The following is a 27,555-nucleotide window of genomic DNA, read 5'->3' as shown; positions in this document are numbered from 1 at the left end:
CAGCTTAAAATCTAACCAGATCAAACAACCTACTCATCCACATCAAAACCAGCACACTCCTACAACAGCACAAGAGCGAGACAGTCAGAGGAAATTAAGAAGTGTGCCGAGGCTTCTGTTTCCCTCCGGGGTTCCCCGGGGAAATTCTGGGCTGTGGGTTGAGCTTCCCAGCCAGATCTTATTCTGCTTTTTTCTGTATACTAACCCCATCTCCTTTTTCTGGAATTAAATTTTTTTTCTTACACGCAACAGCAACTCTCTATACACAGATGAAGGAAAGGCAAAGCAAGCAACTAGTTATTAAGTGTAAGTGCTGTCCATTACACATGTAAACATTGTGTCAGAAGACGAGTTAAGAATTAGATGATTTTTATTATTGTAATAAAAGGACAACAACCAAGGTGAGTGACTAAATAGATGGCAATGTATTCTTTTTCCACTAGTGCATGTATGTGCTACGATTCACTTGGAAACCTCTTTGCAAGTATGCCGGTATCTGTAAAGCAAGTTAACTACAGAATAAGTTTATTGCACTCAACATAAAGGTTGAAGTTGATGTTTTCTGTTGACTTTTGTGCATCTTTTGACCCTCCAAAGTTTGTTTCCCACAGAACAAGAATTGGTGTTGTGGCAGAAAAAGGAAATAGAAAAGTGAGACACCTACATTGCCCATGTACTCAGACAGAAGGTCCTGAAGAGCCTGGCGCACAGAATTGCATTCGGCCACGATGCGCTCCCTGCGGTCGTCACGTGTGCAGGAAGAGTCGGCCATGAGGGCAGCGCCACTGATGATGCTCTCGAGGCGTTCCTCCAGAGAAGGGCGGAAGCGCTCCTCGCTGAACGCCAGGGGGTCCACGATGATTTGTTTCTGTAAGGAAAGGGTCATGAGGAAAATTACACAGGGAGCCAAACAAATGCAACAAGTCATCATGGTGCGCTGATCTGTCCCTCTCCATGACTAAAGAGAGAAATCTGGCAAGCCAGCACTGCTGATCTGACTGACTGACAGGTCAGCCGGAAAACCAAAAGGTGAGAATATGTTGTCCTTCTCTGTCTGTAGGCCATATTAAGAATAATATTGGTGTGTAGCAACTTCCCAAAATCAGTGCTCAAAGAGCAGGGAAAAATGATTTAAAAAAAAAAAAAAAAAGAAAGAAAAAAAAAATATTAATAAACATCAAAATAGCTTAATGGCTCAGCAATAAAAATGATTATTATTAGGGAGTGATTTAAAAGAGGATAGTGATTTGGTGAGTCTGTGATTTAAAAGAGGATAGTGATTTGGTGAGTCTGTGATTTAAAAGAGGATAGTGATTTGGTGAGTCTGTGATTTAAAAGAGGATAGTGATTTGGTGAGTCTGAGCTCCTCAGGCCGATTATTCCAGGTTGCCTGAGAGAGGCACGATCCCCGCTAGTCTTTAATCTAGACACAGCCAGCAGGTTTTTGTCGGAGGACCTCAGGCTGTGCACAGGTAGGTTTGAGAAAAGCAACTGTACAGTCTGGAGGCTCACCATGAAGAGCCTTAAAACATAAACGGCAACAATAAATCTTAAAAGCAAATCAGTAGCCCGTGTAGTGATTTTTCCTGATTTTAGTAAAAGTCCATCAGCTACATTCCTTACAAGTTGGATCCCTTTAACTGATTTCTAGTTTACAAAATTGTAAAAGTCCATTGCAGTAGTCCAGTTGTGATGAGACAAAGGCATGTAGAGCTACTTCTGTATCCGAAAAGCATGAAATTGGTTGAATCTTGAAAATATTTTTTAGATGATAAAAACAGGACTGGACAAGCTTGCTGTGGTGAGATTCAAGTTCAAAGGCCAGTGGTAAAAAAAAAATTAAAAAAAATACAAAACATACAAAAGAAACATTGTACAGACATGTGGACCACTAAAGTTCAGCAAGTACTGGATGCAAATGTTATGCACTCAGTTAAGAAAGTGAAGCTGACATGAGGCTGGCTTCTACAACACTGGAGTGATCCAAAGCATACTTCCAAATCACGCATACAAGCTGATGCTTTGGAAAACAGCCCCGACAGTCCCTTAACTTGAACATCATTAAAAATCTGTGAGGACATATTTTATCAGGAAACCAAAGAACTGGCTGGAAAAAAGGTTCGCAAGCTGTGTTATCTGATTAAGGGAGTAAATAAGTTCCGCCCAAACTTTTTCACATGACAGAATTTTTGTTAATGGTTTTTGAGTTCACGTAATAAAAAGTAACAGTGTGTTAACGTTTGAATGATGGTTCATTCTAGATTTCTTTCTTTTTTACTAAAATCAACAATATATAGAATTTGCCCAGGGGTGCCAGAACATTTACATACAACTGTATGGTGCCTTTCGTGAAAGGATTTCATTTCCTTGCCTTTATTATTTGCAATTTGAGGGAGAGAGATGCTATAGTAACCCACTCTTCACTTTTATATCTGCAGGATGAGAGACCACTTAAATGTCTCATTTCACAGGGGCAAGCCTGCTCAGAGAGGCAACTAGTTGTCATGCTGGTGAGGCGCTGCAGAGGGTAAAGGTATCACCATGTTTGTGGCAGCCAAGGAAAGAAAGCCAACTTCACCGATGACAAATGAACTCTTCACTTCTGCTGATGCTTTCTTGCTACAAAATATTCAAACATTCAGCCGTTAGGATTGCGGTTTATTAGGCAGGCCGCCCTCCATCACGGCCACCTCCAGCCCCCTCCATTCCATCTCATCTGACCTCCTCTGCTTGCGTGTCATATCACCATGGCAACAGGCACACGAGAGAGACATGGAGGAGGAAGCTAGAGAATGGGGGGGTTGACTCATTTGCTAATTTTGCCTTGTATTTGAGAGTGGGCATCAGAAAGGAGGTATTCTGGAAAAGGCCTGTATCCGAGTTTTTTAGGGAGTGACTTTATGTATGATTACTTGGAAAATAATCATTGATGCGACAGATCTATGGGACTGAATGGTTGACATTTTATTTAATATTGATTATCCTTTAGCATATCCTGTGTTCTTGGGAAGAAATGCATTTATAGTTTATAATCGTCTAACATAAATTTCCTTAGTCTGAGTGGCCACCCATTAATGAATTCCTGAATACAAAAATATGCAAATTAGTATTTCAACACTAGAAACAGGAGAATCCAGTGAGTAACGTTACTTGTGATATCATGTACAAAGTTCGTCTTTCTCAACCCATCAGCCTGCTATTTCCCTAAATATACAAATGTATTTAGACCATTAACCGCATGGTTTTATATACTCACTTGGGAGAGTGCTTTGGTGTGCAATGTTCACTTGATGAGGGAAGCTTTTAGATCTATGCCCAAGTACCACATTTACTACTTAAAAAGGTTAGTTTAAATTTTTCATTAGTCTTGCTGAGAGCTACTGACTGAAATGGAGAGTGTAAGACTTAAGTATGTAAGTATACGGTACGTATTCTACACTTTAATTTTGGCCAGGCCTCTCGGAAAAAAAAGGTGTTGCATTTCAAGAAACTGCCTTGTCAAATACAAGTATTTATTTCTCCAATCAAATTGGCTACGACACTTTCAAATCAGAGGCAAGAATTAAATACAGGGCTGCAAATTCCTTTTGGATGCAAGATGGCTTATTGCGGGAAGGAAACACATTTACAGCTATGAAAACTGAAAAATTGCTAGTTAAAACGGTAGATTTAAGTAGCAATTTGTCAGCATCAGTGAGTGATTCTGGCTGACATGGAGCTCATGCCAACATTGTTGATTAAGTGCGAAGTGCAAGTGCAACACTGTTGACTGGTGGCAGATGGTATCTGACATCCAAACAGGACCTCCAGTTTGGTGCTTCTTTCATGTTTTTTGCTCCAATTATTGTACACTAACAAAGTCAAATCATCTGAGGCCAGAAAACCCAGCACACGCAGCAGTGACCTCAGAGTCATGAGTCAAAGGCACTAAAAGATATAACTGTTACCAACCTGTCTGACCACAGCGTAGTGAGACGGAAACACCGAGCTTGTTGGCAGCTCACTGATCTCCACTGGTCAAGTCAGTCACCTGACTTCAATCCAAGAGAGCATGTGTTTCACAAAAAGCCCCAAAACGAACGAGTTGAATTTGGCTGCACTACGTTCCTGGCAAACGAACCATCAGGAAAGATACCAAGTGCCTGGTGATGTCAATTGGTTACACACTCCAGACAGATGAATGTCTTGCTCTCCTCTGTCATGCGAACAAATACAAACAATTCCCAAACATCTCTTCCTCCACCAACAGAAAAACTAGGGCTGCCCCTGTTTCTCCTCGTTGCCTAGTCCACACGTTTATGAAAATATATATTTTTGAGACACCAGAAAATGACTTAAGCTGAAGGGCTGACAAAGAATGTAAAAAGAAACATCGTTAACACCGAGCTAAATTACGGAGAAACATAAAACTGTAATAATGAGCTTTTAAAATATAACTTTCACAAGCGCAAGCGCGGCGTGAGCTGCCTGTTAAAGATAATGCTTACAGCAAAAGAAATATTGTTTCTGAATGGAAAGTGAGCTTTTTATTACTTTATTTCAATACAGTATATTGTATCTTTGCCTAATCGCATGTGGGTCGAGGCTCCCAACAGATTAGTGTTTGTATGTGTGTGATTGGTAATTAAGTCTTCACTGTCAGGAGAAACTCGGCAGTGACGTGGAGGCACAGACACGTTGCATGTTCCTTTTTTGAGGGGCAGTGAACACGGTGCACAACATCTGGATACCCATTATACTAAAACTTGGGCTCATCGGGACACTTTCTGACTGATTGCAGTAACTTAATCAACGCTACAGGCATTCACTTTGGAGAAGCTCTGGTTATGTGCTATTAATGTTACTTTTCAATGCTTAGTTTCCTATTTGGGAGAAACCACTCGGAAAAACCTTGGTTTGTAATAACCGTAATTAATCGTAACTAAAGATTACGCAACTAAACAGCACATCACATGGCCGTGGGCACGTAAAGCATTACCATGCAGATTGCATCAATCACGGTGGAAACAGTTTCACAGCACGAGCAGTACATCGAGTTAAGACACTGCGTCTTGCTAAATGACTAACTGATCAACTCATGATGAGTAATGCAACGAGAAAAAGAGACAACACGTTGAAACCTGCACTTCTCCAGAGTTCAATTCGTCACTGACGAATCTGTCTGAATATGAACAAATCTCCAGCAAACATTGAGCTGCTTTGCAAGTCTGACAGAAGACATTTACAATGAAACAAAATCAGGTTAATCATCTTTGCATTTATCACCCCAGGCAGCATTAAGGTGATTAGCTCTATGTTTTTTCCAGCTGATTGTTGTTTAATGTCAATATTATGAGTAGGGGTATCACATGCTTCATATACCCTTTTAGTTTCATTTTTATATTCATATTTAGCGATCCTTTATTTAATAAGGTCTTTAAAAATCAGCGTTGAGGTCAAAGCCAAATGCTCTATAAAAGTTATATTGAATAATTAAAAGGGCCGTCGTACAAAGAATAAACAAGAAAAAAAAATATTCTAGCAAATTAATGCAAAATGTGTTTTAGAACTAAAAGCTGCCTGTGGAATTTGGTGGCAGTCCACAGTAAAAACAACAAGTATCATTAAATGATTTCCAGAGCTATAACGGTTTTATGCATAAATTTGAGCATAAAGACAGCAACAGCCAAAGTGTTTGAGCAAATCAGGGTAGCTTGCTGCGCAAAACGCCAAAAATTAAGAACCCTCGTTTTGTCTGCAACATAAGATTTCAACTTGCAATGTTTTCTTAACAATGACCGATTTAAAAATGATTTTTCAGCTGAATTCTTTACAATCAACAACGGAAGAGCAAAGCTTAGCAGCTAAGGCAAAGAGGAGGTGAACCTCTGTTCGTGTAAACACACGGTATTTACAAGATGTTCTCGAAAGTACAGCCTCATGCATGTCTCTCTCTAAAAACTATATTTGTGTAAATGTACTTCATTTGACATTGAATCAAATCAAGGAATGATGTAGCAATGACTCAACAATATATCCGATGCACCCCAAAGCCATGTCCCAATTTGTCCACGTATCTCGTCCTAGTTTCTACCTCAACAAGCCCTTCAAGGGTTCATGGTCATTTTATGATTCAGCTGGGTTAGTTCTACAAACAAAAACTCTGACCTAACCACAAACTCTGACCCAACTATAAACGTTCTCAACAAGCCCTCGTTTCTGTTAATAAATAAATCATGTTTTGTCATGCCCCCAGAACTGAGACTTCTGTTGAAAATATAATCCTAAATGTATTTTGTTTATTGATTGGGCAAATACCTGAACATCCATCTGGACACATGAAAAAAGGAAAATCGGTTGTGACTTGCAAACCACTCATTTGACTTACATCAAAATTGTTGAGGGCATAGGCGAGCTCTCCACCCCCTGCTGGCTGACTGAGCGCCGAGTCCTCAGTAGTGGTGGCCTGGGCGGCGTTGGAGATACCGGACACTGCATGCTGCAGCTGCTTGTAGATCAGGTCACGGTTGGCCTTGTAGGCGGCCACGTCAGGATGCTGCAGGCAGGCTCGGGAGGCTGTGTACAGCATGGGGATGTTCCTCTGTAGCACCCCACGAGCTGCAGCCATTTGGTCCTTGTGGTGAACGTCCTTTAGCTCCTAGCAAAATTAGATGAAAAGGAAAGTAGAAAAGGATAAACCAAAAAAAGAAAAAAAGAAGAAGGGTTAAACTGGGGGGATAGTTGGTGGTAATGTACTTTAGATTCAAAAGGGGCTTGTCATGCCCTTACAGAGACACTAAGTGTGACAGAGTTTGTTCTGGATGACCCAGATTTATTTCTGTCCCCTGCGGTAACACAACACAGTCATAATCAGGCCATTATAATGTGCCTTTGCAATTTAATGCGTCGCTATTCAGACCTCGGCATTGTATTGCAATTACATCTTCATAGAGGGTGGAGAAGAGATAGTGATCGCTGGCAAAGATTTATGACATTAAAAAACCAGCTTGCATACACAAAACGAAAGCCTTGCCTCCAAATGGAAAACTCCCCGGGTTGGTCTGACTACCACTCGTCGTTAGGGCCCCATTACTTACTGCATCCACTTCAGTTAAACACATTCTCCATCCATAAAGAAAGTGCAATTTCAAAGTATAAGTAATTGTGTCATGAGCACTGATTATTTGTCCATTTAAAGAAAGGTAATATGGAGAACAAGAGTTGTCTGGTCTTGGTGGATTTTGCAGAGAGGTTATTTAAGGAAGGCATATAGCTGATACTCATCACTGCTTTAACTTTCTGACATGAAGTAGTATGATGTGGCAACTATTACATGTCCAATAAACTATGTCTCGGTCAGGTCCATTTATTGATTTAAAAAATGGCCTTAAGACATCAAAAGTCATGTGGGTGAGGGAGCGCTGTGCAGTGGACATTTTCTACTCTCAGCTTCATTTTCCTTCCAATAAGGTGTCACGTTTGTTTCTACGGTTTACATACAAAGACAAACATTAGAAAGTCTCTCATCTAATTTGCTGATGTTAACAGTGTCATGTTAAAAACAAAAAGAAGTTAACCATTTAAGCCCTGCCACGACTCTTAGTGCCAGGAAGAACTCAAACATCCTTACATGATGTATACCGAAGGCCAGCGTGGACGATAACCTAAAAACATAACTAATATGTATACTACTTTGTTTGAATGCGTGTTTGAGCTGGACAAAAAAAGAGATAATTCATGTCGCTTGTCATCTATTATGAAACTGATATTCACTAAGATACCTCCATTTACAGTCATTTTTAGGTGTTGGCGTCTGTGTGGATCTGCACAAAAAAGTTGTTTCATCCAGAAAATGCATTCGGAAATGAGCCTCACTTTTGAGTAGTCCTTACGTGATAGTGAAGGAAAACAATGTGCCATTTCTCATCATATTTCTCTTCAGGGAAATGTGTTTTGTCACATTTAGAGTGTATCGCTTATGGTCTTGTCTCCCAGCCCACTTCACTGTAGCTGCTAATAAGAATGTAATTCATGCACACTGCATCGAATTGCCCGGCTAAAGCATGAGGCACTCTTCTCGTTTATTCTATCCCATTGATTTACTTACAATTTACGTGTTGGTTGGAAAGCCTATTTTATTATGGGTTACAAGACCACTGACACCCATACATGTACCTAATAACCTCCAAACCCAATTAAACCCACCAGATTCCTCTCGTCCGACAATCTGACCGTGGCTTTCTTTTTTTGCTAACTATACATTACCTGCTGTCTCTTGGCAGCCATGATGTTCAGCTTGTCCACCTCTGGCTTCAAGGCCTTATATTGGATTCCCAAGTCCTGCTCTGTTCCTGCATTGCGCACTTTGACCAGGCTGTCTTCCACCTGAACCGGGGAAATGGAAATAGTTAAACGATGCATAAGGCAGTAACGGTGACAGAAGGAGGAACAGGTCCTTTCTGTAAATTGGTGAACGATCACTGTCAACAATAAGAAATTACAGCTCATTAGGAAAATGCTGGAATTGTTGTATAATATCCAAGAGTGAGCTATGGTTGAACTTTTAAAGAGCAGTTTTCAAAACTGCTATCAAATCAAGCCAATCAATGGAGCTGTGATTTGAATTAGCTGCAGCACATGAGCTTAGGTTTCACAAGATGAAAAGATATCAATTTGGAAAAGAACAATGAAAAGGACACACATTCTTGTTTTGATACATGAGATTTTACAAGAAATTAAAAAATTCTAGACTTATGAACTCATTTATTAAAAAGGAGTAATTGACAAAGAAAATGATTAATTCAAGCTGATCACCCTCTTTCTCCTGTCCAACACATGCATGGACATTTGGGCAAACTGTTGTGACATGAAGACATGAAAGAGCTTTTCCAAAAGCCCTGTCCATTTGGTTTCACCACCTTGTTTTTACTTGCACAGACCAAAGCCTCAGCTGGCCCTGTTGTGTCCCTGAGAGAATGACTAAAAAAGTAGATCTATAACTTCACAGATCTTTCTGGACATTTTCATCAACTATAATTACAATTTGAATGAAGCTTGTTTGTAACATGTAATATGCAGAAGAATGTAGATTATCTCACCAGTTTAAGTTGCAGTAGAAGTTTGTAGACATCAGACATGTCTGCCAGCACCAACAGATGTGTGACTGCTGACAGGAGGGCTCTGGCAGCACGAACCATATTGCCCCTCTTCACTGAAGAGCAGGGGTCTTCGGCAAATTCTCCAGAAGCCATCCGCATCGACTCGCCTGGGAACAAGTGGCAAAGCAGAGCATCTACTGTAATTACAGGGTTTAAAATGAAACCTGCAAACGAACTATTACAGACTAGTTTTCTGTAAGTGTCTGTGACCAGGAACATTTTCCCAATCTTTTGTAGGAACTACGGAAATATATCCGACTGTCAAGCTGGGAACATTAATGTTCACTTTGGCACATGCTTTACCGAGGTTGTGATTGGTTGTGATTGGTTGCGTTGCGTTTTTCAATGTGCCTTTCCTGTTATGCATTAAAGTGAACAAAAATCAAGTGCAAAATACTGTTGTTATTATTAGTAGCAGTGGCAACATTGGCTTGTAGCATGAATAGTGGTGTATCAGTAATTACTGATGTCTGAAAACAGCAAGAATCTGTTTCAGGCAAAAAGGTTTACTGCGTCAGAAGTCTTTATTTGAGATTTAGAGCACTGTGCAGGAGAGGCTGATGTATTTTCTCTGCCTGACTGGGGTCAACGTGTGTCACACAAGAGTGTTTCTGCATGGAAATGGACATACACACACAGGCCTTCAGAAAAAAAAAGAGGTCAAAACCACAACAAAAGGCTCACTGTCTGGTTTGTCCAGCACTATGCTTTGTCCTACATTAGATGGGCCTGCACAGTTGACTGGGCACACAAATAGACTTTGTAGTCTCACATCATGAACAAGACAGTAAATCCGTACTTTACTTCAATGGAGGCAAAGCAGAATTCAAACCCTAAAAAAAGGCTTAATAACAACTATGGCTGCAATAGACACAAAGCAAACTAAAGGTCAAGTAGTTGTCCACATTTCTACAGTCTGACTCACCAGATGCAGCATGTTGCTACAAACCTACCATTGGCCAACAATTCTTACAAACCCCCCCCCACCCCCCCTCCCTGTTGTGGAAGGGTATTTCATGAAACCAAAATGCATCATCTTATTAAGAAAAAAAAATATGATTTACTGGCTGTGCACATGTAGGAGCAGAGTGCTTTAGAGTGTTTCTTTTTAAAGGCAAAGCATCAGTGTGCCCTTTCACTCCGAGATAACGAGCAGGTTGTATTTAGATACAAAGTGAACCAACGTCTTGGCTTAGACCTCTGGAATGTTTTCCAAGTGCGTTCTGGCCTCAAGCAGAGTCAATAAGTTCCCCAACTGACTGAACGAGGGGCGATTGCATGCGTGACAGCTCAGACAGCCTGATTCACAAACTCATCAGGAAGTTCACTTTCTCTTATTTTCCTTCAGATGATCTCCTTTCTGGCTGTTTCTGTACACTCTGATTCATGCAACTCAAAATAACCACATTTTTTCACTCGAGCTGAAACATTTCCCATTTGCCTTAAATCGCAGAGCAAATCTTCTGTTTATCTATGTTCAAATCTATCCACAGATTCTCTAAAAATATATATATATTTTTTTTTAAATCCAACTGAATATCAGCATTTATCATATTTGCTTTAAGAACAAAAATCTAGGTTTGGGTTCAAGTGATGCGTTTAGAGAATAACAGTCCAACCAAGCTCATGAAAGAGATTGAAAAGCAGTTCTTCATTGTTTCACCTCTGACCACACACACAACACTGAAATTACATCTTTTACAATGACACATCTATAAGGAAGCTAATATTTATACAACCACAAGCCAAAGGCTCATCGTGTGGATTCACACATTAGATAACAGTTTATTGATCTTAAGCCATCCTGATATGTGATCTAGTTCATTTTTCAAGATGGTTATTAAATTTTAAAAATGTTAAATGTATTTCTTGAATATGGGTGGGATGTAAACGATAAATTTCATACAGTCTATCCTCGGAAGAAACGGTCTTCATAAGGCCATGAGTGCACTAAAGTTTTACTTTAACCAAAATTTGGATGACTTTAAAGTAATATGTATTTAAAATGTTTTTGGTAAAGTCATCATCTATCGCCAAGGTTACACAACAAAGATTAAGCCTGCGGCCCAATGAGGAAAGCCCTTGCATTTGCTTTATTAAAAACTCAGCAAACTGTCAGTCGTGCGACGGTCACGCTCTTCAACACGTGTCTGAAGCGGTGCATTGAAGAAAAATAGAAAATGTTGCAGTTGCTGTTAGTAAACAAGGAGTGAACAAAAAAATAAAAAGGTTAATGACTAACAACGATGCAACTTCAAAAACTTCAAATCCAAAGTAAAAGGAAAAACATTCCACAGTTGACTCTGTTTGGGGAACTTCCAAACACAGCTGATTTTTTTCTTATAACCATAGGTGCTGCCAAGGAACCAAACAAGATAGAGAATGTTACTTTAACTCTAAGTTCAATCATATATATATATGTACATATATTTATTATACGTATGGTACCATTTCAGGATGCTTCTCGATTGTATATGTTTGGTCTGCACTCACTGTGCTCCAGCCTGCTTTTGTATTCCTTAACAAATAAGGCTTCCATTCATAAAACTACAATTCCCAGGGGGTGTACTGCATACGGCCAATGATAAGATTGAAATTGGTTACTTTTAACTGTCCATCCTTTGTTCTTGGAAAAAAATAAAGAGGAACTGCAACTTTCATACACAAAATGCCAGGTATGAATTTCTCAGTGACTGAATTTTGCAGAAAAATCAATTATTCGAATGGAATTAGATATTCCTGCAAAGAAATAATGAGAACTGTGTCTAAGGATTTCTCATTTCCATGATTTGCAGGATGCAGAGCATTAATATTAAAATCAGATATAAAATAACCATGACAAGGATATTGGAAACTGTTTAAGTAGACTCATTTGTTAAAATGAGGTTAGATACAACCTACAATGGCATTTATCTAGATTGTATCTGCGTATTAAGTATCACTGAATATACAAAAAATAAAAAGAGTAGATGCCGTTTAAAATTTTAACTGCTACTCATAAAAAACTGTATCTTTATGTAAGCAGTGTTTCAGTGATGTAGTGAGAATTCATGCTGAATATTTGACAGACCACCAGCAATACAACCAAAGCTCTTTTAAAGGCTCCAGGCATTCACATGTAGAACAGTATCCCTGATAGCACAACTAAAGGTAGCACTAAGAGGGTCATATTTAGTTTGTGAGTATGCTATTTCCTGGGAATGAGAAATACTTAACTTCTGCATTTCTGCATGGGCACAAGCATTTCTAATGGATAAATAACCAGAGGTTATCTGTACTAGAACCAAGAACCTGAGCATGACTTGTTAACAGGCTTGTGCATATTAATGTTGGTTTAGTTGTTGACATTCATCATCAGATTTGTGACGCCACCTCTTTCTTTCCTTACTACGAGTCTGTCAAACTTGACAAATACAAACAAGCTTCTTTTTCTGTGAAGTTGTTCCGGATGATCTTCATTGATGTGATGAATGTGTTTGTCAGGGGAGAGCTTGCCTCGGATAAAATCAATTGATTGTCTTTAAAACGGCGCAACAACTGTCCTTGGTTTCCTACTGTCTAATATATCGTTCCCATCTCTGTGGGTGCTGTCATTCAGCTCTTTCAGTGGTTCTGTAATCCCGTTTAAATTTTGTTTGAAGGAGCTCTTGGACACTTCGTTCCATGACGGTCCACTTGTTTGAACTGCGATCAAAAGGTCTAAACTGAATAAACAGGTTTTGAAGCATGGGCTGGTGCTGAGGCTAAACAGGAAACAGCATGACAATGATTTCTTTGTCTACTAGTTTAGAAAGCAGTTAGTGATGAGATTAACTGGAGACCGCCTGAAAGGCAGCCTCACCGATTAGTACAACAGTAGACATCCATAGATTCCCCCATGAGGTAAGTAAACAGACAACCTGTGCCAGCATCGTGCATGCTTAGCATTGCAATTAGTTTAGAATATGTGCACTTCAGCAATTACCTGCTGAAACTTTACAGTACTTAACAATCAAGAGGTTTCACTGTGTGCAAGTACTACTACAACCAACAAAAGATTAAAACAAACAACAACATGATATATCACTTCTTGCACATATCTAGACGTTGCATGCGTGTTGAGTTTAAGTTTTAAAAACTCAAATATTGATGTCGGCATCAGCCTCAGGGTGCCCTTATTTATGCCACTACATACAGTAGCAAGAAAAACAAGTGAACTATGTAATTATCTGCATTTATGTATAAATTTGTCTTAAAGCATTAAAACAAAATACACCTCACCAATTAGAAGGAAATCATACCATATTTTTTGACCAATTATTGCATGTGTAATTTCAAAGAGTTCACATTATTTTTCTTGCCAGTGCAACAATCCTTCCCATACTGACAGCTAGGAATATTTGATCTTAAATAGTCATTGTAGCTTATCTGCAACTTTCTCAGTATTTTTGGAAGCTTGAATTCAAATGTTCACATATAAAAACACTAAAATAAACAAGAATAAATAGGCAGACACTGTGATTGTGACTGTGCCTTAGCAGCACATCAGCACCAAGTGTCATCATATCATAAAGTATTGGAGACTAGTTTGCAAAAACTCTCTCCAACAGGGTTTCAACTAACTATGTCATTCCACAATGTTCTAGAATTTGTTTTACTTTATAAAATGTAAAAATGTATAATGTCCCTCACAGTTGAAATTGTGCTGACTAGGCCTGCAACTATGAATTATTGATATATTATTGCTATATTTCCACACTATTTTTTAGAATTCAACATTTGGCTAATATGACACATGAAACTCTGAATATCTGGCTTTTTCTTTTTTTAGAAATATGGCTGAATATTTTGGTCAATTGCCTTAAAGGTTATTCGACAAATCATTTCAGGTCTTAACAAAAGAGCAATAGAAAAGCTACGCCAGGTAAGCAAATTATAGGGAAATTGAACTAAAAAGAGGAATATATCCTCAGATTAATAATAAAACATGTAAATGTTGCTTGGGATATTTACTGGAAATTTACTTCTGACCAATAATACAAATTTGTGAACATTTTCATCAAATCAGCAGTGTCATCACTATTCTAGTATACTGTATTTTTAAATACACTTTTAGAGACGTATTTCTAATTCACTGAAGCACCGTTTAGTTTTGGGAAAAAAAGATAGACAAACATTGCACTATCAAATCTGAAGAAAAACCATCTCTTACAGACTCTGCCTATTTCACTCTCGACGGAGAGCTACAGCAGTTTGTGCAAATGATCGACAACACAGATCTTGAACACAGACTGCACCCTCCGGCTGTTATTCCCCCCCTGTGAACAAAATCAATAAGGCCATTTTCAGGGGGTAGATAGTGATCAGTGCTCCTTTAATAAACTTCCATCTATCTAACGCTCACCTGCGGTCCACCAAGTGCATGATGAAATGATTAAAATGTATATCACACAATAAGCCTCTCTAACAGCCGGACAACAAAGACACAGACAGGGAGAGAAGGGCGAGACGGAGAGAGCAAGGACAAGAGCAGACAGAGAAGGCAGAGTAAAACAAAAAAAGAGAGAAAACATAGTGTACTAAATATCTACTGATTTTTGTGATGAATCATTTATCATTAGCATCAATAAAATATATTCTATAAATATTCAAAGAATATATTCAGTTAAGCAAAAAAAATACAGAACATTTAAAAGAAGGAGAAAAATGCTTTGTCCACACTGGCTACTTTGCATCATATGCACAGTCATCCTTTATCATCATGTCAACTTTTTTTTTCCTCCTCCCATTTTAAACAGCTGGTAAGTCACAGCTGGGTGGAAAATGCTTTCTGAATCCAAGGTGGTGGGAGGGTGTTACCCTGCTCAATGGCCGTATTATCAGTCTAGGCACGCTCCACTGAGCAGCATGGCATAGCTGACAGCCAGGCCCAGGCACCAGCTAACAACAGTCACTGAATTCCAGCCCAGTGACAGCTCACCACAACTACAGTAACATTCCTGGGCGCTGAGCGCTGCACAGCATATCTAGCAACATGTCTTCTACCTCCCAACTACTCAGAGCAGAGCTCGAGCAGGGGACATCTAACTGGCTGGGCATCTGGGGAGGAAAGACACAGGGACACAGATGTCACTTCAGAAGGTGATAACAGCCACCCTCGAGTCATAGCTCCCTGGTCTCAGTGGTCTGCCAGTATGTCAAAAGACAAGTCAGATTTACGGAACAGAAATGAATAAATGAGACTTGCTGGTGTGACTGTTAGATGATGGAACCTGCTATCGCAAGACAAATGCTAATTTCATTGGCTGGTGAATTGATAGTGGATTCCTGTGTCAAGACGTGTGGGAGTCATGGAATTGAATTGGAAATGGACCGTGTGGGTGTGGACTCTCACCAGGCAGGTGGATATATATCCATTTAAATAAATTTGACACCATCAGTGACATGTGCAAACTTTTTTTTCCTTTATCACTCAATGCACGCTGCTGTTCTGATCTCCGTGGCAACAGGTAAACAGGGACACATATTGAGTTAAAAAAAAAAAAAAAAAAGAGCGAACGGTGGATGGCTTGTGTGTCATTTCCGCAATACAAGAAGTTAGCAACCCGAATAGATGACCTTTTACACAGAATACCCGACAAATCTCCACAACCACCGCCTCAATCCTTCAGTTATCTACAAGACGAGCCTCCTAAAGTATGATGATTACCTTTTGACTGTGTTGTCATCATTAATAGACACTACAAACTTTAGCCAAAAACTAGTACACAGTTTCCAGAGTGACATAAATATCCAGGAAGGACATATGTTTGCCACAGTTGTGTACAGGATATAAGACATAAGAGTAGGGCTCGACAATATGTGTGAAATGATCACTGCAATCTTAGAAATAACACGCTTATATTGTGTTTGAAAAGCACAATCTTTTTCTATTCAAAGAAAAATCTAATGGTGCAGAGCAAATTTCAAATATTAGTTTTGCTTGAGATTCCCATGCCTAACAGTAACCACCTCTCAGCTTTTGTCAAAGAAGAAAACGAATATCCCAGCTGACTGGGTGAAGACAGGGTCGCAAGTTCATCACAGCGGCCAACACGGAAAGACAGACTAAAAACAGCTAAACTGTTGACGCTCAAGTCCACATACCTTCGAAGCAACCTTGCACGGGGCTAACAGAGCCCACACACTTCTGAGGAGAAACATGAATCGACAGTGTCGAGCTTGAAATGAATGTGGACCGTCTGTATGCTTAAATGAATAGTCTATTAATGGGTTCCCTGAAAACCCCAAAGCAAAAAGAAATCTATCAGGCTCAAAGCATATTATTTCAAGGTCTTCAACTAGGGCAGGTGATATGTACATAGCTTATCATTTATTTATCAACCATCCTATCTTAAGAAGCACTCTGTACAAGCTAGAAACCACATACTGTTGCAATATGTAGTTTCAATATACCTTGCTTGCGGACATCTTCCACAGCAGCAGTCAGTTCATCCTTAAGGAACTGACTTTCTTTTGCAATCTTTTCTCCTTTCTCAAGGAAGTTCTGGGTAGCATTCTCCACCGATGCAGCCAAAACATGAGCCTTCTTGGAGCGTCCCTTCTTCTTGTTAGATGGACCTTTGTTGCTGGAGTTTACCAAAGTGGTGACCTATGGCAGGGAGCAAAATGTTTCAACAACAGAAAGAGCTGCTGCTACGTTTGACAGGACAGAATAGAGTAATGTCAACAGCTCTTTTCACATGTAAAACCTATTACCCTGTTGTATGGGCTCTTTTCATAGGATTGCAATCTAGCTATTAGGTTTTCATAAAAAAATGTACTTACGCAAAACATCAATTTTGTTAAATGCTGGGAAAATATTGTCTGCATTTCACATTAAAATTACTGTATTTGTAAGCATTTTGTACCAATGTCCCTTCACACATAAAAACGCAAACTATGTTCACATTACCTGGGTGACCAGTGGCTCCAGTAGCCTCTCCACTGCAAGAGTACGGATCTCCAGACTCTTTGGATCCCATTTAAAGTTGATGTTAGCTGTATTGATGCTCGTCATGATGTCTGTTTTTTTCTAGGGGGGGGGGGGAACATGGCCAATGTCAAGTTGAAACAGAAAGTCAATTCCATTTGTCTGGTGCAGAACAATTTAGACTACAAGCAACACATCATTGTCCGCCAAAACACAGAATAGCTGCTGTCATATAAAATCATTGTGGCTGTATTTCAGAGGAAAGGCTTTTACTTTGTCACGGAAAAAAAACAAAACTCAAATATTGAATTTAAAAAAAGTTTGCTGCCTAAATCCAGTTTCTTTTATGCTTTTCAGATCAGTCTCTGAGAGTTTGTGCAGTACTCACAATATTAAGGTCCTTGTTAGAGCCAGTAATGCTCCATCTCTCAAAGAACGACTGCCAAAGGCAGAGCACAGTAACACTGTGGCCCAATTTCGATTTCTCTTTTCAAGCGACTGCAACTCAATTGATTAACTATCAAACATGGAGGGGATAATCAGCAAACCCGGAGGGCTGAGGGCTTCAACTGAAAAGTTGGTCAGCTGTATTGTGAGGACATTGCCATAAGCTAGCAATTAGCCTACATTGTTAACAAAGAGGCAAAAATATTAAAAGCAAGGAAAGAACATGTGAATGATGACTACCTATTGTTATACTGAATGGTTATCTATTGAGTGATGTACTTCCAGTTTTGCCTTCAAGAATCCAGGCTAAATTTTGCAGTTCACTAGGTTATTACTTGTCCTGATATACATCTTATTTTAACATTCAATGAAACAATTGTCAGAGTAATAACTCGTTTTATTGTTGTTGGCCCTTCTTTCCTACACACCGAGCGCTGAATATCTAACAATGCAAATACTTGTACTTACATTGACAAGGGTTTTAAACCAACTCGGCCACCCTGACACAATACAAATGGATAGAGGTGTTTTTGTGGTGTTCAATGCATTAAAAAAAATAATAATAACAAACTATATGTGAAGAAGCCTGCAGCAAAGGACATCTGCAGAAACGTCGATGTCAGCATGTGCTAATCCACACAGTCCCACTGAAACCACTCCGACCTGGTAAACCACAGAAACCTTTTTGCATTTTAAGGAGATCAGGTCGCTGCAGCAGGGCAGGTGAAACCGTGTATGGGTGTGGCAAAACACGCATATCTGAAAACCTCAGCATATGAAACCAAAACTGTCGCCCAGGCCGCAGACAAGAGAGAACATGTGATATTTAGGGAGGGAGGGGGGGTAAAAAAACAACGCTTTCATCAAGTCTTTGATAATAAAACTAATTTTAGGTTTTAGATTTTAGTATTTACTCGATTCATTTATGGACTTTCCTTTCCCAAACGAGGAACACCCCCCCCCCCAACGTGAAATAAGAAATGTATTTATCAAACACTAATGGATCAGGTTGGGTGTAACACCTGGTCAGATAACGTGAAGGAGATTAAGATTAAATTACACCTGTTGTAGCTAAGCAACCGTCGGTCCGACAGGTTAAAAAAAAAAAAAAAAAAAGCGTAAATTTAGAATATAACAAGTAAATGACACGCTTTATGCAGACTTTAAAAAGCACTCGTGGTCAACTGACCCGCTTCCCGACAGGTTATTTTCCTCGTTAACATTTGTTACCTGTTTCCAGTGAACGTACAGCGAGCCACCTTGCTAACGCTAATGCTAACCGACAAACAACAAGCGTTAGCCGCGTTAGCCTGAATTAACACAGCGGACAAAAACCTTCATCCGTCGTGTTAACATGATGTTTTTACGTCCTACCGTTTTTTAAAAAAAAAAACAACAACAAAAAAACAACCGTGTCGTCAATAAAAGTCCCGAGAACACGTAACAAAACTTACCAACAACAACCCGTCAGACAAACTGGAGTTTAAAAGTTCAAAATGGAGGAATGAGAATTACGGAATTTTCTTTTGCTCCCAAAAGTTTTCCTCCTTTTTTTTTTTTTTTTTTCTTTTTTTTTTTTCTTCTTCGCCTCGCGCGCTCAAGTTTTACACAACGCGTTTACTTCTTCTCAGGGAAAAAAATAATATATATATATATATATATACCGACACAGAAAGAGCGGCTTCAAAAGGGATCTTCGGCTCTCAGTGATGTGAAGAAAGTTTCGATGAGGCCGACTGTTGCCCAACAATGGAGGAGGGGGGAGGAGGGGGGAGGAGGGGGGAGGAGGGGGGGGGGGTCTGGGGCGGTGACCGAGTTCCTGAACTTCCTGGCAGCGCGCGGCGGAGAGACCGCAGGACACAGCAGGCCCCGAAGAGAGAGAGAGGGAGGGAGGGAGGAGGGGGGGAGGGAGGCGTCCCGGGCGTGGCACCCGCCGTACGGTGCCCGTATATGGATGAATTACTGCTCAGCGTGTAAACTGGTACAGAAAGCAGGCCAAAGTAAGCCGGGATGACAAGTTTATAACAAGTTTATTCCTTCTGAGGAAGGAAATTGTCAGCAGGAATGACAAACCGAATGACAGGACCCGCTGGAAAAAAAAAAAAAGAGAGACAGTAATGTGCAGCCCTGTTGGGAATAGTTTTAGTAAACCAAATGTTGGAATATGTTCGTATCAGTAGATCCGGACGGGTTTCATCTCGACATCTGGAATGTACTTGGTCTATTCAAACTGAAACCATGTTTCTGTCATTCAGTGTCGGACTTTGTTTCAGCCATCCAGAAATGTCAAGTAGCCTATTTATCTTGTGATCTAATTAACTTCCTTTAACATCCTTGCCACCCATCTGTTTCTTTTCTTTACTTTTGTTAATTAAATTAAAGCAGCTCTGAGACTTTCTTAGAAATTATTTTGCATTCATCCCAAGGCCATGCCTGTCATAAATTATTATGTTTTTTGTTGGTTTTTGGTGTCTTGACAGTGGGTTCAAATGTTAATAAATTTAAAAACAGAAGCCACCCTAGGAAAAACAGCACTCCAAACTCACCTGATGTGACATCAGGTTCACATAAAGCACGTTGTAGCTTCACTTTCTCATATTTTATGGAAATAAAATAAACATCTTACAGCAGTATGACATTTCAGATAAGGAATTTTATTTAGGTAACTCAACAACTTGTACGTGTTACAAACTGTACAACTTTAAGGTCACGAAAAGCAAAATAAGCCATGATCAGTACGCTGTAGTCGCACTTCAATGGTTTGTTGCAGCTGTGACTGATAACAATGAGACATTTGATAAACATATTCCAGAGCCAAGTATTTTGGTTTGGGCTTAATGAAGTGTGAAAGACATAAATAGATTATCTAAAGAGGCCAGGTGCCACCCCTCCAGTCTCACTTTTCCAAAACACACACACACAGCGGTGGTATCACGCTTATAGCTTTTGCTTCTCCTTTCAAGAAACTGGAAAGGCACTTTCGGTTGTTAATTTAGTAATTAGGGTTTCCACACTCTGTGTCCTCCTATTGTTGTCAAAGATACGTTTACTGTAAGTACAACCAAATGTAAAAAAAAAAAAAAAAAAAGCAGTGCAAACAGATATGTCATAGCTCCAATAGGGAGAGAAAAAAAACAGAGGAGAAGGTCATCAGCAATTCAAAGCGGTGGACACAGAACATTACAAGCAACAATGGTGTTTTGTTCTGCAGGCAAGTACAACTAACACACTTCTATTTGTTGGCTTGAGTAGGTGTTAATTAAGAAGCTCCAACAGTGCAGCATGAATTACAGTCAGGAAGAGAATTAGTTTACAATTGTACTTTATGAAGCTCTTAATGAAGGCCTGGGAATATAATTATCTTCACAAAAGACACTCCTAAATGTTTTTTGTACAATAATAATTTGTGCGATAATTGTTTACTCCATAGAGTTCGACCATGCCGAAACTTAAGGGCTGTGCATTAAATTGCCACATTGAATTCCTGGAGATGAACACATATTAGTGAACTCTTCTGTGTGTAACATTAATTTCCGTCAAGAACTGAGGGGACAGCCATTCACATAGTGTAACAGAGATTTGTTTATCCAATTAATACTCGAGAGAAGACGGATTAGATGTGGTGGAACTATGTGCTTGAATGATGAATGTTTGTCCAAGTAACAGCTTGCTGGGAGGACAAGTTTGTGTGTCCTTGAACTTCATCTTTTTGTACCTGTTGGGCCCGACAAATGATAAGAGCACAGCATGCTATAAATAATTCCTTCTCATTATGAGGAAGTGCACATGTTTGTCACACACTGAATGTATAATTGGGCACATGCAAATCTCCAGTATGTGGTACTAGAAAAATAGATGGGGAATATATATTATTTTTGCATTTGTTATTATAATGTTAGGTGTTTATTTTTAAAATGCCAAAATATATTAATAATACAGATTTTTTTTTTCCTGAGTTTTCATTGATATTATAGATTTTTTACATTTCTATTGAGGGAACACAGCATTTTATCGAATGCCGGTCCTGGCACTGCTCCACGCTGATAAGAGAAACACTCGTGATTACAGCCACAGGTGAGCGTCTTTCACAATTGTGCTATCATCTATTATTTTGCAGACATGGAAGTTACAGTAGCTTCCTGTCACAGTAATTGCTCACACTTTGACGCTAACTGAATTGAAAGTTCCTTCACTGCAGGAGGATTTTGTTCCCTGACATAAGGAACACAGTGGCTTTCAGTCTGTCCACATTCACCTGACTCATCCTGACAGCTGTCCATGGAGCTGCATGATGTCATCTGCAGGCTTTCCCTTCCTCAGTAAGACCTTGTACCTCCATGATTACAATTGTGTGTTGAGATGTAGGCGTCACTCTTCCACAGCAATACTCAAGGGGTGGAGAGCAAACTCAGCAGGCTGGTAACACTTATGATAATCCTCAACAGCATCCATTCTCTGTGAGTCTCTCAGAGGTGAAAAGAAACATACATTGTTGTGGGGGATGAACAAAAAAAAAAATCCCTTGGGAGGACATATCGGACATGTTTACAGTTAAAGTGTGGGGGCAGTGATATCATGATATCAGCCTTGCCGTCTGATTGGACAATTGAAAAGGTCAGAGCTCCAATGACTCATTTGCTGCCAAACCATTGTTGACACTGTTGAACTCCACCTGCTGGTTCATGGTATCTGCAGAACTTCCTCTTGGCTTTAGAAGAGGCCGGATGTCACTGAGTGATGCTTTTACCTGTTGCTGGACAAATAAGTGACCTTTGATAGTGTACTATTTGTTTCAGATTGTCTGTTTACCAAATGTAGCATATGAAACTGATCTGTAAGTGCCTATTCTAAAATTGTATTTAGTCTGGAGGAGCCTTCAAAGTCAAAAGAGTGTTTGTTGCAGAACAAGAGCTCCATTTGTGGAGGTGATGTGGATGTCTCTGGAAAACAAAGCCGCTGACAACTATAAAAAAAGATGTGTTGCAGTTCTTTTTGTGATATTACCTCCATTGCCAGAGATGTTTCACAGATTAGGAAACAAAAGTGGGTTCATAATAATTTTTACACAAACAGTGATTACTGACTGAAATGCAATTACCAGCAGACCACCAACCACAAAAACACTTGTCATTCACAGTACACAGTGCTATTCCAGAAACCCTGTTTTATTCCAAAATTCTCACGGGACCCGCTGCCCTAATTTCTAGCTTTCCAAGTGGGATTCAAGCTAAAAGGAAGGTGAAAAATGTGGAGGAAGCCACAAAATGAAACATAATGAATTTCAAAGCTGTAATGAGTCACAGGTTCAGACATCCTCCGAAGTGTTTGAAGCAAACATATCAATGAACTTCAAAAGTACAGTGCATGTGGCATACTTTGCTCTGTGTAAGCACTAAACGTGCACACAGTACAGTATTATCGGCACTGGAAAAATGGAAGACAGCTTATATGACATCAGGTTTTTTTTTTTTATTAAGGATCGCTGATGAAATCTCTGTGCCACAGGCTGTTTTTATTTTGACTATAAGTTTTTCTGTACCCATTGTATAGAAATGTATTTCTGAGCCTGTATTTGTCAATTAAATTCAAATGAGTTTCACACCACCAAGCATGCTTTTCGGTGAAACTGGTATGAAAATGAGGGAAAATAGAACACAAAAGGATTTGAGCAAAGTATTCTTTGAGATTTCAAGGATAATCATGTTCATAAAAGCACCACTGTAGCCCAGGGTTCCCATTAGAGCACTATTCAGCAGCCTGAAGAAAAACAAACAGTATGTTGTTGCTCGCAATTTCTAATGTGCCGAAGTAGCTGGAGCACACTGTGTCACCCATATAGTAAATAATACAATAAATCAAGCAGTAAATCAGTGTTCGCAACTTAAATTATTATTGAAGCCTGAAATTAAACTTTTATGGTTCATGTGGCGTTGGTATGGTGTTCGGTATTTCTTTTACAGCTATATATCTATGTTCACACACTAAATCAAAGCATATAATGCAGGAAATGTAAAAGTTTATATTTTACAATATGTTTGACAGTATTTTGGGTATTGAGTAGAGTTTTGGGTAGCTTTTAAAAATGTTCCAGCTAAAGAAAATGGTGAGCCACCATGAGTGTGATGACAGCTGTCCATCCAAGTGACGAGCTCCACAAGCAACATTAAAAGAAGCAGTGAGTTCATTTTCTGAGAACTTTTATAACACTGCAGGTCTTCTACCAGATAAATAGGAAGAATGACCCAGGGAGTCTTGTGGCAAATTGGAAATTGAATCCAGTCTGTGAGAGACACAACTTCCAAGTAGGGGGAATGACCTTTCAATATTAATGATGCAGAGAGCAATGACATCATCAGGACCTGATTGGGTCTCTATGTGATCCATAGGAAATTAAGATACGTGCCTGTGCGAGAATACCAGTTCACCCACGGCCACATTCACGCCATAATATTTGCTTTAATAAAAATGTATCAATCCTACCACCATGCTCCGAGCTAGAGGCACTCTTTACTGAATGCAGCAGCAGATCTGTAGTAATCTAGTCAGCATCTCCTACTTTCAACACAGCTGATAATAAGTCAAATGATGTCATGTTGCAACACAGTTCTTTTTTTTCTTTTTCTTGTCTCCAGCTCAAGCACTGATACCTCCACAAACATTTGTTTGTGTACTGGCCTGCTTACAAAGAACCTCACTCATAATGACTTGTAGAATCCCATTTATTCCAAATATAGCAACTACGATCACCGTCGCAGATCCACAGAAGTTTTCTTTAAGCAATGACACTACGGAAAAAAGGGGGAAGTAATGTTATTCTTGCTGAATACCCGGCCGTGCGTTGTTTTTGCTACACTGTAAAGTACGGGTCATTGAAAGCATGAAATTCTCACACATCACAGAAATTGCAGTGAGGAGAAGCAGTGTGACATTGATCCTTTTTGATGTAAGGACTCCTGGTGGGGTGGATGTCACCAGCATCGTCGTCTATTTGTGGTTTCCATCTTGAGCTGTTGTCAGTCACTCTCACCTGATGTGCCGCTGTGATTTGAGTGGATATTGAGGTGCAGACGTGGGTGGAAAGTTTTTAAGCAGCGACGTGGTGGCAGCAAAAGGCATCATCCCCCTTCAGCACGTTAAAATTCAAAAAGCATTTCTGGCAAAAATAGCTGTGTTTTGAATAATGAATACAAGATTGAAGAAGAGCTGATCCACTCATATGCAAAAATCTTGTACGAAATAAAAAAAATACACAAAATGCGACTGAAATGATTATGCACTCAATCTTTTACCATTTCCCACTGCGGACCTGGTAAACAGCAGTTTTCATACATTTAAGAGTATTTACAAATCTGAAGGGAATTCAGTCAAAATGTTGATCATCAAAATGCGAATGGATAATTACCCATACATTATCTAGTGTAACATGCCTTACTTTCTCTTTAAATTTAATATATCTGCAAGGGAAAACACCAGTTTAAATAAGTTAAAGCACAAGTAAACACAGCAGGGACACAGTATGCTGCAGTTTGGTAGCAAACCAAGAATGCTTACTCGGAAGTGTGTGGTTGCCGTGAAGCTGCTTGCTGATCTGTCAGCGCTACGGAGTGAGATACAATGTTGAAATACTGCTGGACCAGACAGCAATAAACGCCCAGTCGTTGCCAGGGTCCACCATAGTAAACAATCACGGGGTATCTGTCAACTGAATGTCTAATCAATCATGAGAATGTGTCCACTTTAATGCACTGTCAAGAGAGGTTTATGGATTTCTATTTTGATATGTCAATGTTGTCAATAACAGGGAATCATATGCGTCCATGATCAAAATTTCATAGTGTTTTATGAGAGGAGATAAATTCTGTCATATAGCAAAAGAACAGGTTTCTTAAGAAGGACATTTTTCATTGATTTTTGATCACCAGATTGCTGTATCCAACACATAAAGTACATATCGTTATATAGTTTGTTGTTTTTGATCCCTTCTGCATGCTGCTAATAGTTTGTACACAGCTACAGGGATTTGATTAAAAAGAACAGTCAATATATTCAGCTGCTTAGTAACCCACAACCACAGAGAAAAATTGGAGACTTCAATCATCATTCATGAATCAAATGATAAAAAGGAGTAACATAATGAAAAAGGCAACCATCACATATATACAACCATAGAATGATATACATTTAGTAACTGTGCTGTATAGAGGTAGGCAGACACTGTAGCCTATATGGCTAGGCATTTGTGAAGTCTTGTGTCTTTATGTATTTTTTGTTATCTTGGTGTTATTAAGGATGAATTTCATGTTGTGTTTAATATCCTTTATGTACAGAAAGTTACAGAGTTCACTGTTTAAAAAAACTCAGTCGAATCTTGATCTGTTATTTTGGGTGTTTGGAGGCCATATGGGCTCGGTACCATTCAGGGGAGAACAAATTGTTTTGTTTATATTGGCTTTACTTCCTTTGTAATCTGGTCCCATAGAACACACTGCTGTTTGGAGGTAGTACTTGCAAAATGTATCTTTTTGAAAATTTTTGCTTGTTTTCTGACCTAATTAAAACTGTTGCAGAAAGTATCAAAGTAGTAACTCGTGTCTTTGCTACAGTCTGTGATATTGTACATCTGTGCTGTGCTACAGTTCGATCAAAGACTGCACATTTGAACATAAGTCCTAACGCTGATAAAGTCGAATAATTCATCCAGTAAAAGCAAGGTGTTTTATTTAGGTCCTTTCATTTCAAAATCCTTTAATAACACTGTAATGGGTACAAACAACATAAACAGAAAAACAAGCATGCATGTCCAAGAAAAAAGATCCCACCCTTTCAGTTGACACTGTGGGCCTGCTTTGCTAAACGTCTGCGTGTGTAAAATCACGTGCAAACTCCACACCACCCGCAAAAAAAATGTCCAAGCAGATTTACTAACGACGTGCAGTGAGGATTGCGTCTTTCAAATGTGCAAATTAACACACGTCGTCCATTTTGCGTGTTTGCCTGCACACATGCAATATTGGGCTTGTCTGCTTGAAGGTTCAAAATAGAACAATTTAGCACCTGCAACGATATTTACTAAACTTGAAAGTAGAAACAGGAGAAGTGATTGCGTGTGTATTTTAGTACGACTGGAGGTCACGTATTAATCAGATGCGCAAATCCAGAGACACAGCTGCTCTTATTGTGGTGAGAAGGAGACGCAGGGAAACTAAAGAATACGTTGAGAACGTGGTTTTACACCCGTGGAAACGTGTTTGAGATGACAGAGGGGAATATTATTCAGACATATCCAGCGATGACATTTCTGAGTTATTGAATGAACTGAATGATGATTGACAGCCATCAACAAGGAGGAGCCACGAAATACCACCAATTAAAAAACGTCTTATGACTCAGCATCGTCCTGCCTCTGGGTCGTTCCAGCGTATCTCTGCTTGGATATCCCGCCCGGTCCCGTTATTCAGGTGTGCCGTCACAGGTCCTGAATGTGTCCCGCAGAATTCACAGGTCGCTTCATCAGGTTCACGAGCACTCGCGAGGCACTGAATGAAAAGTCACCTGCTCATCACCAGAAAGATCTGGACCCGCTGATCGGTGTTTGTTAGAGGATCTCATCCAACATCCCTCCTCTTTTATTTGCCGACGTTTTATTATGAAGCCTTTTTTTCGCCTTTGTGTTTTTCCCCCGGTATTGACTTTCTTGCTAATAATCTCTTATAAAGCGTTTTGTTCTTGTTATATTTATATTTCTTAATTTCAATGGGATCAGATTTCATTTTCCTTTTGCGGTCGCTCTGTTTTCCATTGCTGGAATCACTTTAACACAGACAAACACCTCATTTATATACAGCGATTTGTACCCGATTTCAATGACAGAATTACTCTTAGTAAATCACCCGCAAAACGGGTGCAAAAAAAATGTGCAAACTTCTAGAAGGAACACGCAATTTGGTACCCTTTATTTGAGATCTTAGTAAATCAGGCCCTTAGTGTGGCAGAGCTGACATACGCTTAGTAGTAGCACAT

The 27,555-nt window shown here is 39.5% G+C and overlaps 1 protein-coding gene across 1 annotated transcript in view; it reads right to left on the bottom strand.

The window, feature by feature from the left end:
• ctnna1 (catenin (cadherin-associated protein), alpha 1) overlaps positions 1 to 19,295 on the bottom strand; it is a 75,443-nt gene extending 56,148 nt beyond the window's left edge. The window contains exons 1-7 of the mRNA XM_069170889.1: positions 18,990 to 19,295; positions 17,071 to 17,190; positions 16,572 to 16,767; positions 9,078 to 9,244; positions 8,245 to 8,364; positions 6,368 to 6,637; positions 665 to 868 (exon numbers count right to left, since the gene is read on the bottom strand). Coding sequence (XP_069026990.1) covers positions 665 to 868; positions 6,368 to 6,637; positions 8,245 to 8,364; positions 9,078 to 9,244; positions 16,572 to 16,767; positions 17,071 to 17,175 — 1,062 coding nt within the window. The 5' untranslated portion in view covers positions 17,176 to 17,190; positions 18,990 to 19,295. The remainder of the gene's footprint in view (positions 1 to 664; positions 869 to 6,367; positions 6,638 to 8,244; positions 8,365 to 9,077; positions 9,245 to 16,571; positions 16,768 to 17,070; positions 17,191 to 18,989) is intronic.
• Between the last annotated feature and the right edge of the window lie 8,260 nt (positions 19,296 to 27,555).

This window comes from Embiotoca jacksoni, unplaced genomic scaffold (genome assembly GCF_022577435.1).
Source record: "Embiotoca jacksoni isolate LCO1_2020_lvr unplaced genomic scaffold, fEmbJac1.0.p SCAF_5, whole genome shotgun sequence".
Lineage (NCBI taxonomy): Eukaryota > Metazoa > Chordata > Actinopteri > Embiotocidae > Embiotoca > Embiotoca jacksoni.
Note: the sequence above shows the minus strand (reverse complement) of the source record. Positions and strands in the feature narration are given on the sequence as shown.